The following is a 20000-nucleotide window of genomic DNA, read 5'->3' as shown; positions in this document are numbered from 1 at the left end:
ATGTCAGTCCCAAAAGGATCATACAGAACTGGAGAACACAGGGAACGATAGAACGATAACAACACTCACCATCATTGACAGGAATCACGTCTGGATTGGTGTCATCCACCTCGTCAGGCAAATGATGCCCGCCTGCTCCCTTGTGGTATACCATCTTCACCTCAGGCTTATGCTGGCTGCGTGCCCTTCTCACGAGCGTCACTACCACGGCCGCCATCACCAGCAAGGACGCCAGCACCCCGAGCACCACGCCCAACAGGGAGGTGAGGGCCAGGGCACTACCCACTGCAGGTAAAGGGTCAGGAAAGAGGGAGGTCAAGTTAAAGGGAGATTGACTGACGCTTAATAAGATATATACCCCATAGGAAAAAATAATAATGATGTATCTCTCTCTCTCTCTCTCTCTCTCTCTCTCTCTCTCTCTCTCTCTCTCTCTCTCTCTCTCTCTCTCTCTCTCTCTCTCTCTCTCTCTCTAACTGACATTATCTAATCCATGTTACGTAAAACTGTGCACACAACAAATTTTTATTTAATTTTTTTCTACACGCGGGTATATTTGCCTAACAGCTTATTTCTGCTTTTTACCTCACCCGATTAATGGTCGCATACGGGCTTGTCCAATGAAACTAAAAAAAACAACAGTAGTGATCACGCGAAAAATGTAAGTGATAATGATGATGATAATGATGGCGATGGTGATAATGATGATGATAATAATTGTAATAACAACAACAATAATAATAATAATAATAATAATAATAATAATAATAATAATAATAATAATAATAATAATAATAATAACAGAAATAATGATAATGATAAATTTTAGTGATGCAAATAGCTTGATGAATATTTGTCGTAATAGTGGTATATAGTAGTAGTAGTAGTAGTAGTAGTAGTAGTAGTAGTAGTAGTAGTAGTAGAAGTAAATGTTGTTGTTAACAGCAGCACCGGCATTAATACCCCTAACCTCAATCAAGCTTCAAACAATTGCAAATCATTCAGACTTTTCCCATTCAACTAATTATTGCCAAATATTAGTATTATTCCAATTTATATGTAATGAATTAAAGGCAATGTCGCCTTTAGATGATAACATTATGATTTATGAATAGCTGCAATAATTAAGACTTTTAGCTAACACACACACACACACACACACACACACACCTGGACTAGTGCGTTTCTCCGCCACGTCCCTGAGTGTGGAGACGCCGATCCTGACAGGCTCGCTCTGGCCCTTGCTGTTGACGCCCATGATGGTGAGCAGGTACTCCGTGCCGGGCTCCAGACCAGTCAGGGCAAATTCAGGGCGAGGCGCGGTGGAAGTGTTAGCGAGAACACGCGGCGCCGCCTTCCGGGACTGGTGGCCGCGGGAGGTATGCGCTCGTGCGTGCGTCACGGAGAGGGTGAAGGTTTGGGCCAGGCCTCCGTCCCACCCCGCCTGGCACCTGACGCCCACCCCGGACGAGCTGATGTTCTCCACCGTGCAGTTGTTGACAGGGTCTGGCGGGGCTGATGGTGAGAGGGCGGGAAGGGTGATTAATGGCGCGCGTCATCTGGTAAAGTGCTGCATGTTTTTACAAAGCTAAAGTAATTACAGCAGCAGACGAGCCGGCGCTGACACTGTTCGTGTCTGGCCTCGTGATCCCCTGTCACCGCACGACTAATTGTTGCTAAAACAAAGCTGCCGCCGTAGACACTCACGGGGAGCACGTGTGTGTGACTCGTAAAGGTTGTGCTGCAATGGCATGTGACCTCCGTGATGTGTCACTCTTGCTATATCGATGAGCGATTTTCCCCTGCAGTGAAGTCAGTGTTCCGTGTAATCCATCTTGTAAGAGCGTTGGAATGCAGTATCATTATTATTTCTAGATGGCACAGTTTTATTCTCTATGTTTGCCACTCACGCCAAGTTAGTTCAGGGAATCTCGCCCAATAGTCTATCTTTTTTTCTTTCCAGCGTCCAAACCTGCGGTGGCAAACTCTCATTTCTATTTGTTTCTCGGAAGCCTGGGGATCTGGTTCAGCTGAAGGCAGCCAGATGCTCACTAGAGCTCAATTGTAATTACGTAAATCTGTAAGCGGAGTCTGCCTGATGGGATGGTATATAGGTTTGTCTGGGGGAGAGATTGCATGCACCTCCCTCATGTCCTTTCCCTTGACCCACTACCAGTTATGTGACGGGCAAAACTACGGTGGAAAAATCTGAGAGAATATCTGATAATTTAAGTACCACGTGATGTTTGTTCCTAGTTTTACCTTTATATTTACTTGACTCTAAGCACTTGTGCCCACAATCACCATAAAAGACATCATTACAAGCAAAGGTACAAGTGGCAGTGTTACATTCAAAGCGTTGAGCTTATATGACTACATTTCTAGATCAGGAACTGGGGATGAGCACAATCAGTGATGGTACAGCAGATGGCAACACTCACATGCGTGTATCACATGGTAGATGCACGGCTGCCTCTGCACACCCACGTCATTGGAGGCCCAGCAGAGCAGCGAGCCGTAGTCCTGGTGGCGAGTGGGGACGTAGCTCACCTGACTGCGTCCCTTCCCCGCAGACCTTACGCGTGCTGACGGAATGTCCACCACCTCGGAGGAACTGTTGAATGCCCACCTGCCGGGAAGAGAATCGCGTGCTTCATACATCACGCCAGCCACAGATAGCGTGGTGCAAAGGCTGTTATAGTTGCCTCTGTGTTAGGTGAATAATCTGGAGTCTTGATTGAAGGGCGTAATGCTGGGTATGAGGAAGATGTAAGAGGTGCCAAGGAGAGATCTGCACGTGAAAGGCGTGAGTGCTCGTGTCAAGGTCAAGCATGTGCATGATGAAGCTGCACGTCTGTAGTTTTTACGTGTTGTTACCTCCAATCTCACACCGTTAATCTGAATGTTGCGTGAAATACGTGCAGGTATAAAATTTTTCCTCCACCCACCCCTCAGCAAGACAGTATAAACTCATTAGCAGCCACGATTTATATTAGAGGGAACTGTCACACTGGTTAACGTCTGGAGCTGGAGTAAAGGCGACTGTCCTTTTGTCCAGTCCCCTTCACCTTACTAATTCTTCCTTAAAGAGCGGAGTCTTTCTTCACTCTTACTACCACTACAATCACCTTCATTCCCTCACTTCCACACCTATCAGCATACAGAAGCTACATCTTTATCCTTCCTATCAGTGACGTCAACCAAACCCCCTCACTTCCTTTTCTATCACCATGCAGAGAACTGCGTTTTTCTTCAGCCTATCTACCACTACAGTCACACTGATCCCCTCCCTTCAAATTATATCAGCACACTACATTAACTGCCCTTAACAATGACTTGCTACTGTGTTTTACCTGAAGGAGGACGGCTCCGGGTGTGCCTCCACGCTGCAGGTGATATTGAGTTGCTCGTTCTTGGCCGCCCCGAACACATGCGTCTGTCCAGGCCGACACAGAGGCGAGACTGCGGGGAAGAGTAAGAAGTGGTGATGTATCAGTAATTCACTTACCTACGACACAACACTCCATATTTATGTTCGTATTCTTCAACGTTTCGGCTTCTTGTCTCGACCACTTTTATTAATTAACAAACTCTCGTGAATGTTTGTAAGGCTTCCAGTGGTGCTTTTATGACTCTAGTTTATCATGACTTGAGCATCATTAGTGGGAAAAATAACCATGAGAATCTGAGTAATCATGTTTGTGGCCTTTGAAAATAGTCTCAACGGGAGCACAAAGCGTTTAAGAATACGAGCAATAGAGTGAATGTACAAAAACTTGATTCAGAACAACAACTTGGTCTTCTGGTAGCCTTTTACGTGCACAGCGAGGATCAAAGATTAGAGGGAACGTGGTGCAAAAGTCATTGAAGGAAAAGAAACAATAACTTGCTTGGCTTAAGTACAAGAGGTAATAATCCCTCATTATACCGATAAAATCTTGCAGTGAGTGTTTAAAACTGACAGTAATTACCAGAACTCGTGTCATAAAACATGATCTTTCTTAAACACGCTATGTACACACACAAAAAAAAAAAGATAAGGAGACTTATATATAACTACAACTAAGGTAAACTCTCTCTCTCTCTCTCTCTCTCTCTCTCTCTCTCTCTCTCTCTCTCTCTCTCTCTCTCTCTCTCTCTCTCTCTCTCTCTCTCTCTCTCTCTCTCTCTCTCTCTCTCTCTCTCTCTCTCTCTCTCTCTCTCTCTCTCTCTCCTTCATCAATCAAGGGAGCACGATAAGAGAATAAGTGTCACTGTCACTCATAATGATCGATGAGGATCCCGCCATGTATGCGAGCAGTTCTCCTCCCAATAAAGTCAAGAAAAAAAATCTAATCACCTCCGCTCTAACAACCCGCTCGCTGCCAAGGAGTAAATGCCACCCACTTGTTCCGCGTTCACGAGTCGAACATTCAGTTTGAGGCATCGACGTGATTTACGCAAACGACTCAGCGTTACAAGGATCACGCCAACACCTGACGTTTAGTGTATTACGAAACATCAGTCTTACTTATCTTATTCCATAATCTCCTTACGAGCGTTCGTGCGTGCTGGAAGAACTACACTATATCTCTCTTACCCTCCCTCTCCCTTTCTCTCGCTCCTAGTCCTCTTCATGTGGTACAGGGGATATGATAAAGCTGACGTAAGCAAAATTCTCAGGGTTAATAATCAGGATAGAACAAGAAATAATGGATTTAAGTTTGAAAAAAAAAATAGATTTAAAGAAGAGATAGGAAGGCATTGGTTCTCAAGTAGAGTGGTAGATGAATGGAATAGACTCAGTAATCAGGTTATTAGTGCTGAGTCATTAGAGAGCTTCAAAATAAGATTAGAGAAAGTTATGGATGGGGATGATAGGCGGGAATAGGAAGGGATGTTTCATATATGGACTGCCATGTGAAGGCCTGATGACTTCTTGCAGCTTCCCTTAATTTCTTATGTTTTTATGTTCTTATGTATTCTAACATCATGCCCAGTTCACTCCCAGATGCTTGACTTACACTTGACGCTAAGCTGGACGGCGTTGGAACCACTACTGCCGTGCTTGTTGGAGGCTGCACACGTGTATTGGCCCGAAGAGGTCTTGGTGAGCCGCTGCAGTGCGAGGGACTGGTTGGTCTGAATGATACCGGCTGAGATGTTGTGAGCAATCTCCTCTCCCTGCGAGTATGACAAAGTACAGAGGTTAGGTTACGTGTTGGGAGGATACGAGGTGATGATGGAAAAAGGGATGGATAGAAAGATATATTCTGAGAACACTAGGATTTCCGTGATCTCTCGGTGGCTTTTGCATGGTAGGGTATATACATCATGTAGGTTAGGGTACGTATTGAGAGGAAGCGAGGTGACGATGGAGAAAGAAATAGACAGAAAGCTACGTATAATATGAGAACACTAGTATGTAGCGAGGGATTTCCGTGATTTCTCAAGGCGTACTGAGAACCGATGGCTTTCACAAAAATATAAAGGAAAAAAATATCGATGAGAACCCTTTGTGTTTTACTAATGGGGGTCGCTATTCTCTTCCTGTCTCCTTAGTGTTTTGAGGTGTCGGACAGGTAACGAGGTGAAGGAAGGGTTGACACTGAATATTGTTAAAACGTGAATAAAAGGAAATAATAGAGATAGAGATAGATAGATAAATAGATAGATAGATAGATACAGATAGATAGATAGATAGATAGATAGATAGAGAGAGAGAGAGAGAGAGAGAGAGAGAGAGAGAGAGAGAGAGAGAGAGAGAGAGAGAGAGAGAGAGAGAGAGAGAGAGAGAGAGAGAGCAGCAGAACAGAGAACAGCATAGATAAACAGGTACAAAGTGATACAGAGAGAAACAGAACACAGACATAGAGGAGGAGAAGGGATACAGGAAAGGACACAAGATTCAGGAACCCAAGGCAGGAACACTCACGTTATGGAACCACTGGACCTTGTAGATGCTGGGATTGGCCTTGATACCACACTCGAAGTACACGTCGTCCCCCTCCTTGATGTCATCCAGATTGACGCTGTTCCCCGCCGCCAGGGACAGGCGCGGCGTGTCTGCAGCCAGATGGAGGCGCGGCGGGGGATGATTCAGAGAGAGAGAGAGAGAGAGAGAGAGAGAGAGAGAGAGAGAGAGAGAGAGAGAGAGAGAGAGTACGTTGGTGTTAGTTTACCGCATTACAACCTGACGTTTGGTTCCATAATTGTATTTTCCCCTGCCACTACTACTACTACTACTACTACTACTACTACTACTACTACTACTACTACTGGTACTCTTACTACTATTACTTCTACTGTTACTACAGGGGCTACCGTGTTTAGACCTGACGGCTTCTTGCAACTTCCCTTGCTTTCTTATGTCCTAATGTACTGCCACCACCACAACCAATTTTACTACTACTACTACTGTCCTACGCCTACTACTATTACTATCAGTATTACTACTCTAATTACTATCTACTACTACTACTACTACTACTACTACTACTACTACTGCTACTACCATTACTACCAAGAGCATTAATCACACACCAGCTATCTGACAGCAGCCTCTTGTCAATAGAGCAAGATTATTTTTCTATCGGTAAATCTGAAGTACTGATTAATCACCAAGATCCCCCTCCTCTTTCTCTCTCTCTCTCTCTCTCTCTCTCTCTCTCTGACAATCATTAACAAATAATAACAACTAGAAAGCAAACAAGAACCAAAAAAAGGACCTCAGCATGAAATATGAAGCTTCTGTGCCTGTCCTTCAAGTTCTCAGGGTCAGGAGCAAGACAGGAGCTGGAGAGAGAGGCAAGACTCACAGTAGACATTGAGTTTAGTAGAGTCCTCCATCACCGCCGTCGTCACCACGGGGTTGGCGGCGCGGCACGATATGTAGGTGTCGTGGTCAGCCAGTGTGGGTGTCAGGTGGAGGGTGGACCGACTCACGTTACCCTCCTGGAATACCTGATAAAGTGCCTTGTTAATTCCTGGAGCCTGGAAATACTAGTACGTACTCTCTCTCTCTCTCTCTCTCTCTCTCTCTCTCTCTCTCTCTCTCTCTCTCTCTCTCTCTCTCTCTCTCTCTCTCTCTCTCTCTCTCGCTGGCTGGCTCGCTCGCTCTGTTAATGATGTGTCACTTTGTACAGCGAGTCAGTGGTTTCCTGGAATGTTCCTCCAGCAAGATTCTGTTTACGCTGCATCATTAACGGTTCTTGGGAATACGTCTGTGTTTCTTCCGGGCGATGGTGAATGTCGCGCGCGTGCTAATACATATCTTTGCATAATGACACAAAAGTTTATCTGCGACGGAACTCAACTGATTCAGCATTAATAAGATTTGGGTTTTCTTGACTTAAAAAGTAGGAATGGTTAAATTTTTTTTAACTCTCTAATCCACAAGAAAGGTTTGTTAGCTTCCTCTTAAGTGTTGTATAAGGATTATAGTTTTGTCGACTGCCTCGGAATTTCTTTTTTTCCTAAAAATAAAGCGAAAATGAAGAAAAAAAAAAATCAGGTACCTAACTTACACAAAAGTTTCTTCGCTCACTCACTCCAATCCCCCGTCACCTGCCTCACCTGGTTCCTTGTGTCTGTCATCAGCATGCCATCCTTCCACCAGGTGATGGTAGCTGAGGGGCGTGACCCGGTGGACTCACACACTAGCTTGTATTGCTGCCCCTCTGAGTAAGGACCCTCGCGCAGCCCCAAGATGCGCACCTCCAGCGGCGGGACTGCAAATGAAAGGGGGAGAAGGTGCGGGTGATGATAGCGGACGAGAATAACGTGTTTAAGAGAAATTACGTGATATGGATGGTGGTGATAGATTTCTTTCTTTTCTGTTCTGTCTTTCTTTCTTTCTTCTTTTTTTTTGTAACTGTTATTTTACATGAGAGAGAGAGAGAGAGAGAGAGAGAGAGAGAGAGAGAGAGAGAGAGAGAGAGAGAGAGAGAGAGAGAGAGAGAGAGACAGAGAGGGACAGATTGCTCAACTTAGCTCCCCGAAAGTTAAAGAAAGAGTGAAAAGTTGGTGCTAACTAATTTCATATGGGCTCCGTAATCAAACATAATAGTAAAATCCTATTTGTATCTGTGGCTCTGATCTCTCCTAACCTCGAGAGAGCTTTGAGTTAACGTGATATCAACCAAATTAAACCGAAACTGACGATCAAGGACGGCCAAAAAAAAAAAAAAAAACACTCAGTATCCCGCTACAAAAAAAAAAAAAAAAGAAAAGGTAATTACAGGAGAATCCAAAAAGTTTTCCAACATTCCAAGTCGTGTAAAAGAGGAAATAAACAGAAACAGGCAGAAAGTTCAAAATTTTTACCGCAAAAAGGAGAGGCGAACGGATGAAAGAGTAAAGATATTTATGAATTCTTGCATTAGTAAGATGGACAGAATAGAGTAGGAAAGAGAGTCTTGTTTGTTTTCTTTGCAGTAGAGTTTTCCTTTCTGCCATACTGGTTTTATTCCGTGATTACTACAATTTCAAGTTTATAACAACATGCATTTTTCTACGTTTAACTTTATTTTAGTATATTGTAATGCTAATTACAATTACAATAATGATTATTTCAATGTAACTTTACCTCGCTTCACTACTTAACTATCATTTTTCATTTCACTCTGACTGTTACTCGTTTTTCATTCATTTATTCGTTTATTTTCTAGTGTCTATCCCGCCTAAGGGTTCGTAATGTTTCCGTCATTATTTCAGCAACAATACAATAATTTTTCTCCTGTTTTCTGTCCGCTTCCTTCATCCGCCAACCGTGAATAGTTGTTTCCGCCAGCATTTTTAATCGTTCTATCAAAGTATATCTTTCCCTTCTGTTCACCCCACGTGCGTTTTTATCTGTATTTCATCCTATGAGTGTAATGTTTTGTATTTTGTATTTCAGTAATAGTTGGTCTCATATTGAATAATATACTGTGTTTGATTGGTATGTTTATTTTGTATGCGTTCAGATTTCCATGATCGCTCTCTTCTTTACAAAGGAGATAATTAAAGCATGTATAATCAACACTTCTTATAATTTCTGAACAATAATATTTACTCTCATTCAGTTATATGAAAAATCATTAGCCTTGTCTCGTCTAATTTCAGTATAATCTTATTCATTCATTCACACCTCCACACCAGAGCCGTGTACCGGAAATTTAAAAACCGATGCTATATTTTATAACCCCTACAACAGCCTCGTAAATTTATATGTATCTTCATTAGCATACGTTATAATAGATGAATTAACCTCGATCACTGACATTCTCCATCTCATATTCCACATGATGAATAATAATCCTCGTGTCCTTTTGATGATCATTCATAACTGTTCACCAGCGTCGTCTAATATATATATATATATATATATATATATATATATATATATATATATATATATATATATATATATATATATATATATATATATATATATATATATATATATATATATATATATATATATATATATTGTGGAATATGAGATGGAGAATGTCATACACATACACACACACACACACACACACACACACACACACACACACACACACACACACACACACACACACACACACACACACACAGACTGAGGAAATATCGGTGGCTTATCGTCTAGGGAGGAACACTCGATAAGGAAGGAGTCGGTCTTTTGTAAGATTCTGCCACCGAAAGAGAGAGAGAGAGAGAGAGAGAGAGAGAGAGAGAGAGAGAGAGAGAGAGAGAGAGAGAGAGAGAGAGAGAGAGAGAGAGAGAGAGAGAGAGAGAGACTTTTGAAAAAGAGAGTAGAAATCAAGAGAAAGCAGAGGAAAGTTTTCGTTAATGAAGACTTGACGGCTCTAGTGTAGAGGTGTAAATGAATGAATAAGATTATACTGAATTAGACGAGACGAGACGAGACGAGACAAGACTAATGATTTTTTAAATAGCTGAATGAGAGTAAGTATTATTGTTCAGAAATTATAAGAGGTATTGATTATACATGCTTTAATTATCTCCTTTGGAAAGAAGAGAGCGATCATGGAAATCAGAACGCATACAAAATAAACATACTAATCAAACACAGTATATTATTCAATATGAGACCAACTATTACTGAAATACAAAATACAAAACATTACACTCATAGAATGAAATACAGATAAAAACGCACGTGGAGTGAACAGAAGGGAAACATGTGCTTGAAATTGATATTAAGGTAAGAATGGTTAAATACTGGATTATATCAGTAACTGGTAAATCTGGAAAATTAGATCATGTCATGTATCAGTGTTTAATGCATCTGGACACTACTGGACTGTACACCTCCCTTTGGCCGAATGAAGTTAGATCAGTGCTGAACAGTTGTAGGATGTCTGGAGTGTGGTTGTGTCAGGAAGCGAAACCCTGTGTGGCTGGGCAAAGCTGTAGAGCAGAGGATGAAAGATGAATGGATCACTCAATGGAATGGAAATATTGTAACAAAGTCACTTTGCAGTAATTATGTTAATTTCAAGAATGTGTTTGGTAGGGAGGACTATTTATCTAAACTTAAAACTAAGGCAAGAACTACTCTAGTGAAAATAAGAACAAATAATAACAGATTACCAGTAACAGTAGATGGATACCGGAATGCTCCAAGAGAGGAAAGGATTTGTGATAAATGTGATGCTACCATGATAGGAGATGAATACCATGTTGTACTTGAATGTAATAATCAGGCAATAACACAGCTCAGACGCAACTATATTCTACAGTATTTCTGGATAACACCAAAGACATGAATATTGTATACTGATGCAGAGTGGAAATGTTAGGATAATAAACAAACTAGTTTATTTCTTGGATGAGGTGTTTGAAATATTTAGGTTAACCTGTGATGGTATAGCTGTAGGTACGAGTAGCTAGTTTTATTGTGGAAGCAAGTGGTAGTGGTTATGAATAACCATTATGGAATCATCGTTGCATTTGATTCACTAGTTACACGAGAAAAATTAGTTGTTTAAGTAATAGTTGTAAATAATATATATGTAAACTGTGTCTATGTATGTTGATATTTGAGTTTTAGTGGTTAAGGTGACGGTTGTGAACAATGAAGGAGCTGTGCTCCATGCTTCTGTAAGGAAGTCTGAACAATAAACTTAAATCATTTCAGTTTAATTCAATTCAATTTACACACACACACACACACACACACACACACACACACACACACACATGCACGTTAACGGAATGAAACTACGAAGGTAAGGCAAGGGAGTGGCAGTCATAAAGTAGGTGAGCAGAAAGGTGTGAAAAGGTAAGGCGCCGGAACAGCATACGTTTAGGGAAGGACCGGTGTGTGTGTGTGTGTGTGTGTGTGTGTGTGTGTGTGTGTGTGTGTGTGTGTGTGTGTGTGTGTGTGTGTGTGTGTGTGTGTGTGTGTGTGTGTGTGTGTGTGTGTGTGTGTGTGTGTGTGTGTGTGTGTGTGAACTAAAATCTTGACTCTCTCTCTCTCTCTCTCTCTCTCTCTCTCTCTCTCTCTCTCTCTCTCTCTCTCTCTCTCTCTCTCTCTCTCTCTCTCTCTCTCTCTCTCGACAGCGGACCCGCAGTGCATTCGCCTTCAAAGAAATCAAAACATGACTTCTATCTTTTCATTCGAGCAATGCATTTTCTCTCATATCCTTCGGTTCTCATTCGCCACCACCACCAGAACCTCAAAGAAAAAAATTACTGGAAAACGTGGAAATTCATTGTGATTTTCCTTGGACTATCGCGGCGTTGTTCTTGAGGCCCGTGGTGGGCGGCCGGCGGTGGCTGTGTCGCGTGAAATGCCGTGGTGTGATAATTCATTCCTTTCCCTTTGCAGGTCAGTCCGCCTCACGCAACACACAAAGCCCTGCCACCCGCCGGAAATATATTGGTGTGTGGCATGTACGTATGTATGTTATCTGGACGTCCAGCTGCCTCCTCCCAACACACCCATACCTACCCACCCATCCCCACACCCACACACACACACACACACACACACACACACACACAGTGACCCTCGAATTAATTATATGCCACCTCTTGCCCCAATTAACCACGAAAGATAGGTCATATTTCATACTTCACCTCTCTCTCTCTCTCTCTCTCTCTCTCTCTCTCTCTCTCTCTCTCTCTCTCTCTCTCTCTCTCTCTCTCTCTCTCTCGGATCACCCTTCTCCACTGCGCCCGGTCTTCTGTTCCTTTCTCAGTCACACCCATTACAAAATACCACCAAACAGTAACGATTACAGTCTTCCCTACACTTATACACCCCTACTTCCCTACTTACCTACAGCTTCACAACTAATAAGGAACATAACGAAACATTACATCTCCCTACCAAACAAACTAACCCTTTGCAGAAGTACCCAGAAGTCGTGTAGATAAAGACACACAACAGTATATATATTTTTTTCCTACCTACACGTTACCTTCGTAGTTACCCGAAACAAAAATACATCCAGAGGCACACAAGGACACACAACAATCACGGAGGAGGTAATTAGGCTAGTTCTGTAGAGAGGAAGAGAAGGAAGTCTTAATTTGGGAACTGTGGCCAACTCGGCTCCTTGTGACCAACTCTATTCCTTGTGACCGCCCAGCCTGAGGCCCGGAGTGCGGGAAGGCAGGAAGAGGAAGTGGAAAAAGGGAGGAAGACAGAGGAAGGAAAAAAGAAGGCAACACAAGAGAGAGAGAATGAGGAAATGGAGAAGGAAAGGAGGACAAAGGAGGAAGAGAGGGGAGATGAGGTAAAAAAGGAGGGGGGCTAAAGAAAACTTAGCAGAGTGGAGAGAAGGGAGAGAGAGGGAAGAGAAAGTGGAGAATGTAGCCATGTGAGGGACGGAAGTGGAAGGAGAGGGGAAGAGGAAGAAAAGGAGGATGACAAGGAAAGAAGGGAAAACTTGTAAAAGAGGAGCAAGGAGAGAAGTGAGGGAAGAAATATAACTGAATAGAGAGAGAGAGAGAGAGAGAGAGAGAGAGAGAGAGAGAGAGAGAGAGAGAGAGAGAGAGAGAGAGAGAGAGAGAGAGAGAGAGAGAGAGAGAGAGAGAGAGAACTGAAAGAGGCAACATTTTTTTATTGAGTCAAGAGTTAAAACATACCAAGAGACGAACATTGTAAATAAAAAAGAAAAATTGTATGTGTTTTCGAAGCAAAGACCACTAAAGAGGTACCACACGGGAAGAGGAGGAGGAGGAGGAGGAGGAGGAGGAGGAGGAGGAGGAGGAGAAAAAGGGGAGGAGGAAGAGAGGGAAACAATCATATTAACGAGACGGAGGGAAAGAGAAGGAGGCAGAGAGAAAAGAGAAGGACAAAGAATCAAGTGAGATGAAGGATACAGGAAAAAAAAAAAACACATTTGAAGAAGATGAAAAGAAAACACAAGGAAAGGAAATAGAAACCCTGCCAGAAAGGAATACAATAACTAATGAGAAAACGAAAAGAAAGGAGAAAGACATGGAATAAATGATAAAAGAAGAAAAATGGGAAGAAAAAGAAGGAAAAAGAGACAGGAATGGAGGCCAGAATGAGACAGACAGAGGAAGGAAGAAGGGAAGAGAAGCAAGTTAGAGGGAAAGAGAAAGTATGTAATCGGATGAAGAGGGAAGCGTGCATGGTGGATAAGAGAGAGAGAGAGAGAGAGAGAGAGAGAGAGAGAGAGAGAGAGAGAGAGAGAGAGAGAGAGAGAGAGAGAGAGAGAGAGAGAGAGAGAGAGAGAGAGAGAGAGAGATGATAATACACAAACAGAGGGAGAGACGTAGACGAAAAACAGAGAAAGAGGGGGAGAAACACACACACACACACACACACACACACACACACACACACACACACACACACACACACACACACACACACACACACAGAATGAGTCCACTCCTGACACACGCTTAACGCTTCCTAGGAAACTTTTTCTCTACAACACAAGGCACCGTGAGGCCTTTCATTACCCCCCCCCTGTGTGTGTGTGTGTGTGTGTGTGTGTGTGTGTGTGTGTGTGTTACCTATGCTGTTTGAGGTCCAGCTGGTAATTATATTTGCTATTTGCTGTTTCTCATTTTCTTTTTCTATTTTCTTTTTTTTTTAGTTTTTCCACCATTTTACTTTACGAATTATGTTTGTTTTCCTTTAGTTCTCTGCTCTCTCTCTCTCTCTCTCTCTCTCTCTCTCTCTCTCTCTCTCTCTCTCTCTCTCTCTCTCTCTCTCTCTCTCTCTTATTCATCGTTCAAGACACCTATTGGGATTTAATTCTAGCTTACGAACGCTCAAAATCAGAGAGAGAGAGAGAGAGAGAGAGAGAGAGAGAGAGAGAGAGAGAGAGAGAGAGAGAGAGAGAGAGAGAGCTGGACAGTGTATTCATTCCAATAAGCAATATCTAATGGAGGCGGTCAGGAAATCGAAAGATCAATGACATCTACTCACTCAGGCAAGGCAGTCAATGGTAGAAACACTCTCTCACTTACGCTGCCGCTTACAGAATTATGGCCAGTATTCTGAAACGCTCTGCTCCCTCACCACGACTATTTTCAAAGAACACAGAGACGATTAGCCAAGTTCTCAAGAATATTTCTCCTGTTCATAATGTAGTAATATCGTTATTCTGTCAACAGTGCCATAAAAAAAACATCCTTGAAACTTCAACTAGATCCTTTTCAAAGTTGTCGAGGTGAGGGCAGAAGTGTTTCAGAGGTCAGTCTTATGAACAAAGAGCATGCGAGCTACAGTCTCCTCCCTCAGCTTTAGGCAACGCATGCAAGCAGTTTTGGTATTTTTCATCTCCTCATAAAAGTCCACCTCTCGATCGTTCATTCAGTCTTTCATTTATACAGTCTTACTGTCTTTGTGCGTCAGTCATGAAGTGTCATATACTCGTATGTGATGTGTTATCGTGCTTTAATAATTGGTGTAGGAAGGGCGAATAATTAATATCATCTTTAACTTGTTCTCAATACAGACTGATGGTACTGATTTAATTATTAAATTAAGAGTGGCTAAATAGATGGTGCAGATTAGCAAGGCAGTACTTTGTCATGATTCTGAAAGTAATTTCGACCAGTAACATCAGACTCGCAAACTTAATAGTCACCGAGATACTATAAGGCAGACAAATTTGTGGAAAAAACTGGGCATATTTATGGAAATATCAGATTTATCTATGCAACGCATAAACATATTTAGGAATGGTGGTGGTAGGTGGATACAAGCAAGCATGTTTTTTTACAGGAAATGCCACTTGTAGGCCTGATGTATTCTTCCAGCTTCTTTTATATTCCTATGTTATTGTCTTTATCCTCACGATGTTGACAGTAACATAACTAACACGATGAAGTTTACAAGGTCCAACGCAGTATATCCTCATGGTTTCAGGAGTGCGATAGTAAGTGACATCATATTAATAAAGACAACATTTATAAAGAAAGTAAATCCTAACGGTGCTAGTAGTAATTCAAGTAATAACATGATAGTAATTGCCAGTTACTACGTTCTCAAGACTTCACGAGTAAGCTACCAAGTTAAATCTGATTACTGAACTCAATATTCATCATGATGGTAAATCCTAACGAAGCTAGCAGTATAATTTAACTAGTAACATCTTAAACACAGCATTCACCCGAGTAAGTTCCCATGAATCTGGCGATAATTAAGCGAGCTGGAAGACCCACCTAACTTCCCTCCCACAGTCTCGCCTCATCTAACACTGGAAGGCATGTTAACGAATCTGTCAGCGTCAAGTTACACGCTCATTCCCTTGCTTACGTGTTCAGGTGGTAAAATAAGCTTTTCCTTTTATTTTTCCTCGTACATTTTCTTTTTCTTCTCTTGCTTTCGTCATAGCACAACCACATTTTTTTCCCCGCCATTCTAACAGTACACATCTGTAAAGCAAAAGAAGCATGCATTCACCCATTTTCTTATATACTCGTATTCCGCTAGTTACAAGATTTTGACCTTTATTCTTCCTCCTCCTAGTGTTACTTTCTGTTGCCTCAGTATAGCATGTATTCACCACTCTAACACTAATGCTACAGTAAAGAAAAAAAAAAAAGCATGCACTTACCATTTGCTTAGATATATTTCATTAGTTACATGATTTCCCCCATAGTTCTTTTTTTCCCTTATATTTTTCTGTTGCCTAAATATTGTATGCATCTGGTACTTAAACAGTAAACAGAGAAAAAAAAAAGCCACACATTCACCCACTTTCCTACGTATTCCACTAGTTACATGACTTCCCCCTTTATTCTTCATCTTTCCAGTGTTATCTTCAGTTGACTGCCAATCTCACGCCCAGTACTGCCGCACCTCATCTCACACTCTACAAGCAGCCAGCCCAGCTCACGTGCGTGGGATGAATTAAGGCAATGAGTCCTTCTCCCACAAGTCTCCCGGGCACAGTCCCTCGCGCTCTCCTCCCTCCAGCAATCTGCCTCAACTTGCTTCATTAAACTGCCAGGTAAGTTGGCTACCCCGCGCCTGACTCACTGCTGAAACGCTGTTCTCTTTAGCCATAACTTTCTGGCACTTCAAACAAGTTACAAGCACTTACAAACACTTTCCCGAACTTGGGAGGAACTTTCCACACTCATCATTCAGCAAATTTTGACAAGCTCCCGTGATTACTTTCAAACACACAATAGTTTTTAGGCTTTATCAATCACCAAGGCTGCGATGAAAGAGCCAGGCTAACTTACTGCATCATAATTTTGCCGGAGCATTTACCAGCGGCAGAAACTCGATAGGCGGTGCTGTGTGTGTGTGTGTGTGTGTGTGTGTGTGTGTGTGTGTGTGTGTGTGTGTGTGTGTGTGTGTGTGTGTGTGTGTGTGTGTGTGTGTGTGTGTGTGTGTGTGTGTGTGTGCGCGCGTGCGAACATCAACACCTCCCCTTCTTTGACGGAGTGTTTGCGTGCTTGAGTTGAACATACCATGCACGCTTCCTCTGTCGTTCCACTTAGCTCACTTATTCATTAATGCGTTCAAACAAAAGCCAGTGTTAAGGGAACAGGCCAGAAAAAAAAGAAAAGAAAAAACAGAGGGAGAGACACGTGCGGAGCGACGATGACTTGATATAGGTGAGTTTGGTGGTGTAAATTAGTGTGCTGGTGTTAATGAGTCTGGTGTTGATGAAGAGACGTCGGTTAGTGTAGTGATGTAGGTGGTGCATATGTGTGTTGACATCAATGAATGTGGCAGCACAGATGAGTGGGGAGAGATGAATGTGTGGGCAGCAGTTAATGCGTCTATATAAGCCTTTAACCATTGCTTTGAACGACTGATAGATACCCTTTGTTTTCGCTTATGTTTCAGTAATTTTTCATGATCTCAACCTTTCATATTTGCACCACGCTGAAATTGCACTTTCGTTACTAAACCAACTAACTGGGTCACAATGCTCCGAGGATATTGCACCCGGAAATACTGTGTGTCCCTCCTCCACCTACACAGTACACAGCAAGCTTTCCCCAGCGAGGCGAGGTTGGTAGCGCCCCTCAGCCTCAATCCCCAACATGGACCCGTGTAGTGAACGAATGAAAAAGAAAAAAAAAAAATCCCAATATTTGTTCATGGCGAGTGTCAGGCATTTATCTGAAAAGAAAATACTGTTGCTATATTAATTTCATCCCATTAATCATAAACTGGCATTCATCTTGCATTGTGTTTGCGTAATTGATTCTCCCAGATCACTTCTAATCGATAGTGATGGATATCAAGGTGTAGCATTCAGTGACGGTACGTAGATAATGGACGTGTGGTATAATTCAGAGGCTGGGGCTGGATGAGCGCAGGTCTTGTGGTGGCTAGAACTTCCCCCACACTACCTCTGTGTTCTTGTCTTTTTTCCAAATTCGTGCCGTGTTCCGTCCGAGAATTTTCAGGGTCCGAGTCTCTTTTTCCATGGTTTTGGAACACTGTCAATTTCGCGAGTCCCCAAAATTTTACATGGACGAACGAATCTTTCTGTCGCGAAGCTCAAGGATAAACTTTTGAACTCCAACAAATCTGAATTCTTTTTGATAACATGCGGCGAATAGTTTTGCAATTTACTGATTTTCTCTGAGTTGGAAAGGCTTCCGTATAGGAGAGAGAGAGAAAAAAGTGTCCGTGTGTGCGTGTGTGCGTGTCTGTGTGAGTATGTGTATGTCTGTGTGTGTGTGTGTGTGTGTGTGTGTGTGTGTGTGTGTGTGTGTGTGTGTGTGTGTGTGTGTGTGTGTGTGTGTGTGTGTGTGTGTGTGTGTGTTAACCGGAAGATAAAAATATGTAAAAGCTTTAACAGACATTAAACATATAATTCTAAAGATAAGACGATGTTTCATATTTTTATACATCCCTTTGAAGAGCATTTATTTGAAACATATTGTGTTTTTCCCTTTTTATCATTTTTATTTGTCCGTCTCTCTCTCTCTCTCTCTCTCTCTCTCTCTCTCTCTCTCTCTCTCTCTCTCTCTCTCTCTCTCTCTCTCTCTCTCTCTCTCTCACTGTTTCTTTCTGTTATTTGTCCTTTGTCTGTTTATTTTTGTTTGTTATATCTATCCTCAGTCTGCCTAACTGTCCATTCTCTCTCTCTCTCTCTCTCTCTCTCTCTCTCTCTCTCTCTCTCTCTCTCTCTCTCTCTCTCTCTCTCTTCTTTCTCTCTCCCTTACTTCCCCTCCTCTTCTAAACCCCTCTTTACAACCTTCCAGCCCTCACTCTTTCAAAACCCTTCCAACCTTTCGCGGCGATACAGTACAGTAAACCTCAATCAAACCCCAAACTTTAACACTCACAGCTCATGTCCACAGTCACGGCAGCAGCAAGAGGCACCGACAGGTTGGAGTTGGATGCCTTGCAGGTGAGCACTCGGTACAGGTCCCCGCGGGTAAGCGCTGGGAGGGAGAGGGTGTTGAGACTTGCTCCGGGCTGCTGCTCTTCCACCACCTCGTCCAGCATCACGGATTCGCTCCACCAGGTGACGGAAGGTGGAGGGCGGCCTGTGTGGAGGGGAGGAAGGAGAGAGAAGTGGGGTTAGTTTCAGCAAAATCCTCTTAACGCTTTAGATTCAAGGGTTTATCTCTATGGATTGGATGTGGGCTGTGTGTTGTAGTATATAGTACGTGTTATGACTTGTGCCAGTGTTTTCTGCTGTTTTGTTTTGATGTGTGCGGATGAGAGAGAGAGAGAGAGAGAGAGAGAGAGAGAGAGAGAGAGAGAGAGAGAGAGAGAGAGAGAGAGAGAGAGAGAGAGAGAGAGAGAGAGAGAGAGAGAGAGAGAGAGAGAGAGAGAGAGAGAGAGAGAGAGAGGTAAGGGACAGAGAAGCGGCACAAGAAGGAAAGACAAAAAAAGAAAAGAACAGGAAAAAAGGAAGCGACAAGACAGATCGAAAGAGAAAAATATACAAAAAAACATGAATAGACAGACAGACAACAAACGGAAACACACACACACACACACACACACACACACACACACACACACACACACACACACACACACACACACACACACACACACACACACAGCCACATACACACACACTGATGGACGGACAGACAGACAGAAATACAGGTAGCTTGTACTGTTGGACGTAAACAAACCTGGAACACGACGCCCAGAAAACTTTAAGTAGCATTAATGTCTCTCTCTCTCTCTCTCTCTCTCTCTCTCTCTCTCTCTCTCTCTCTCTCTCTCTCTCTCTCTCTCTCTCTCTCTCTCTCTCTCTCTCTCTCTCTCTCTCTCTCTCTCTCTCTCTCTCTCTCTCTCTCTCTCTCTCTCTCTCTCTCTCTCTCTCTCTCTCTCTCTCTCTCTCTCTCTCTCTCTCTCTCTCTCTCTCTCTCTCTCTCTCTCTCTCTCTCTCTCTCTCTCTCTCTCTCTCTCTCTCTCTCTCTCTCTCTCTCTCTCTCTCTCTCTCTCTCTCTCTCTCTCTCTCTCTCTCTCTTTCTCTCTCTCTCTCTCTGAACCCAATATCTACCACTCTCTCTCCCTCCCTCTCTCTCTCTCTCTCTCTCTTTTCTATCCTTCTTTTAATACAAGGAAGCAGCCTAACCTCTCTAGCTTCCTT

At 42.7% G+C, this 20000-nt stretch overlaps 1 protein-coding gene across 1 annotated transcript in view; it reads right to left on the bottom strand.

The window, feature by feature from the left end:
- Positions 1–20000, bottom strand: part of LOC135105124 (nephrin-like) — a 47001-nt gene that overhangs the window by 17746 nt on the left and 9255 nt on the right. The window contains exons 2-10 of the mRNA XM_064013144.1: positions 18730–18933; positions 7555–7709; positions 6798–6942; positions 5915–6045; positions 5004–5163; positions 3354–3462; positions 2442–2629; positions 1171–1515; positions 70–285 (exon numbers count right to left, since the gene is read on the bottom strand). Of these exons, the coding sequence (XP_063869214.1) occupies positions 70–285; positions 1171–1515; positions 2442–2629; positions 3354–3462; positions 5004–5163; positions 5915–6045; positions 6798–6942; positions 7555–7709; positions 18730–18892 (1612 nt within the window). The 5' untranslated portion in view covers positions 18893–18933. The remainder of the gene's footprint in view (positions 1–69; positions 286–1170; positions 1516–2441; positions 2630–3353; positions 3463–5003; positions 5164–5914; positions 6046–6797; positions 6943–7554; positions 7710–18729; positions 18934–20000) is intronic.

The sequence above is a fragment of the Scylla paramamosain genome, chromosome 1 (assembly GCF_035594125.1).
Source record: "Scylla paramamosain isolate STU-SP2022 chromosome 1, ASM3559412v1, whole genome shotgun sequence".
In the NCBI taxonomy this organism is placed as follows: Eukaryota; Metazoa; Arthropoda; class Malacostraca; order Decapoda; family Portunidae; genus Scylla; species Scylla paramamosain.
The sequence above is the reverse complement of the archived record's forward strand: the minus strand, read 5'-3'. Positions and strand labels throughout refer to the sequence as shown.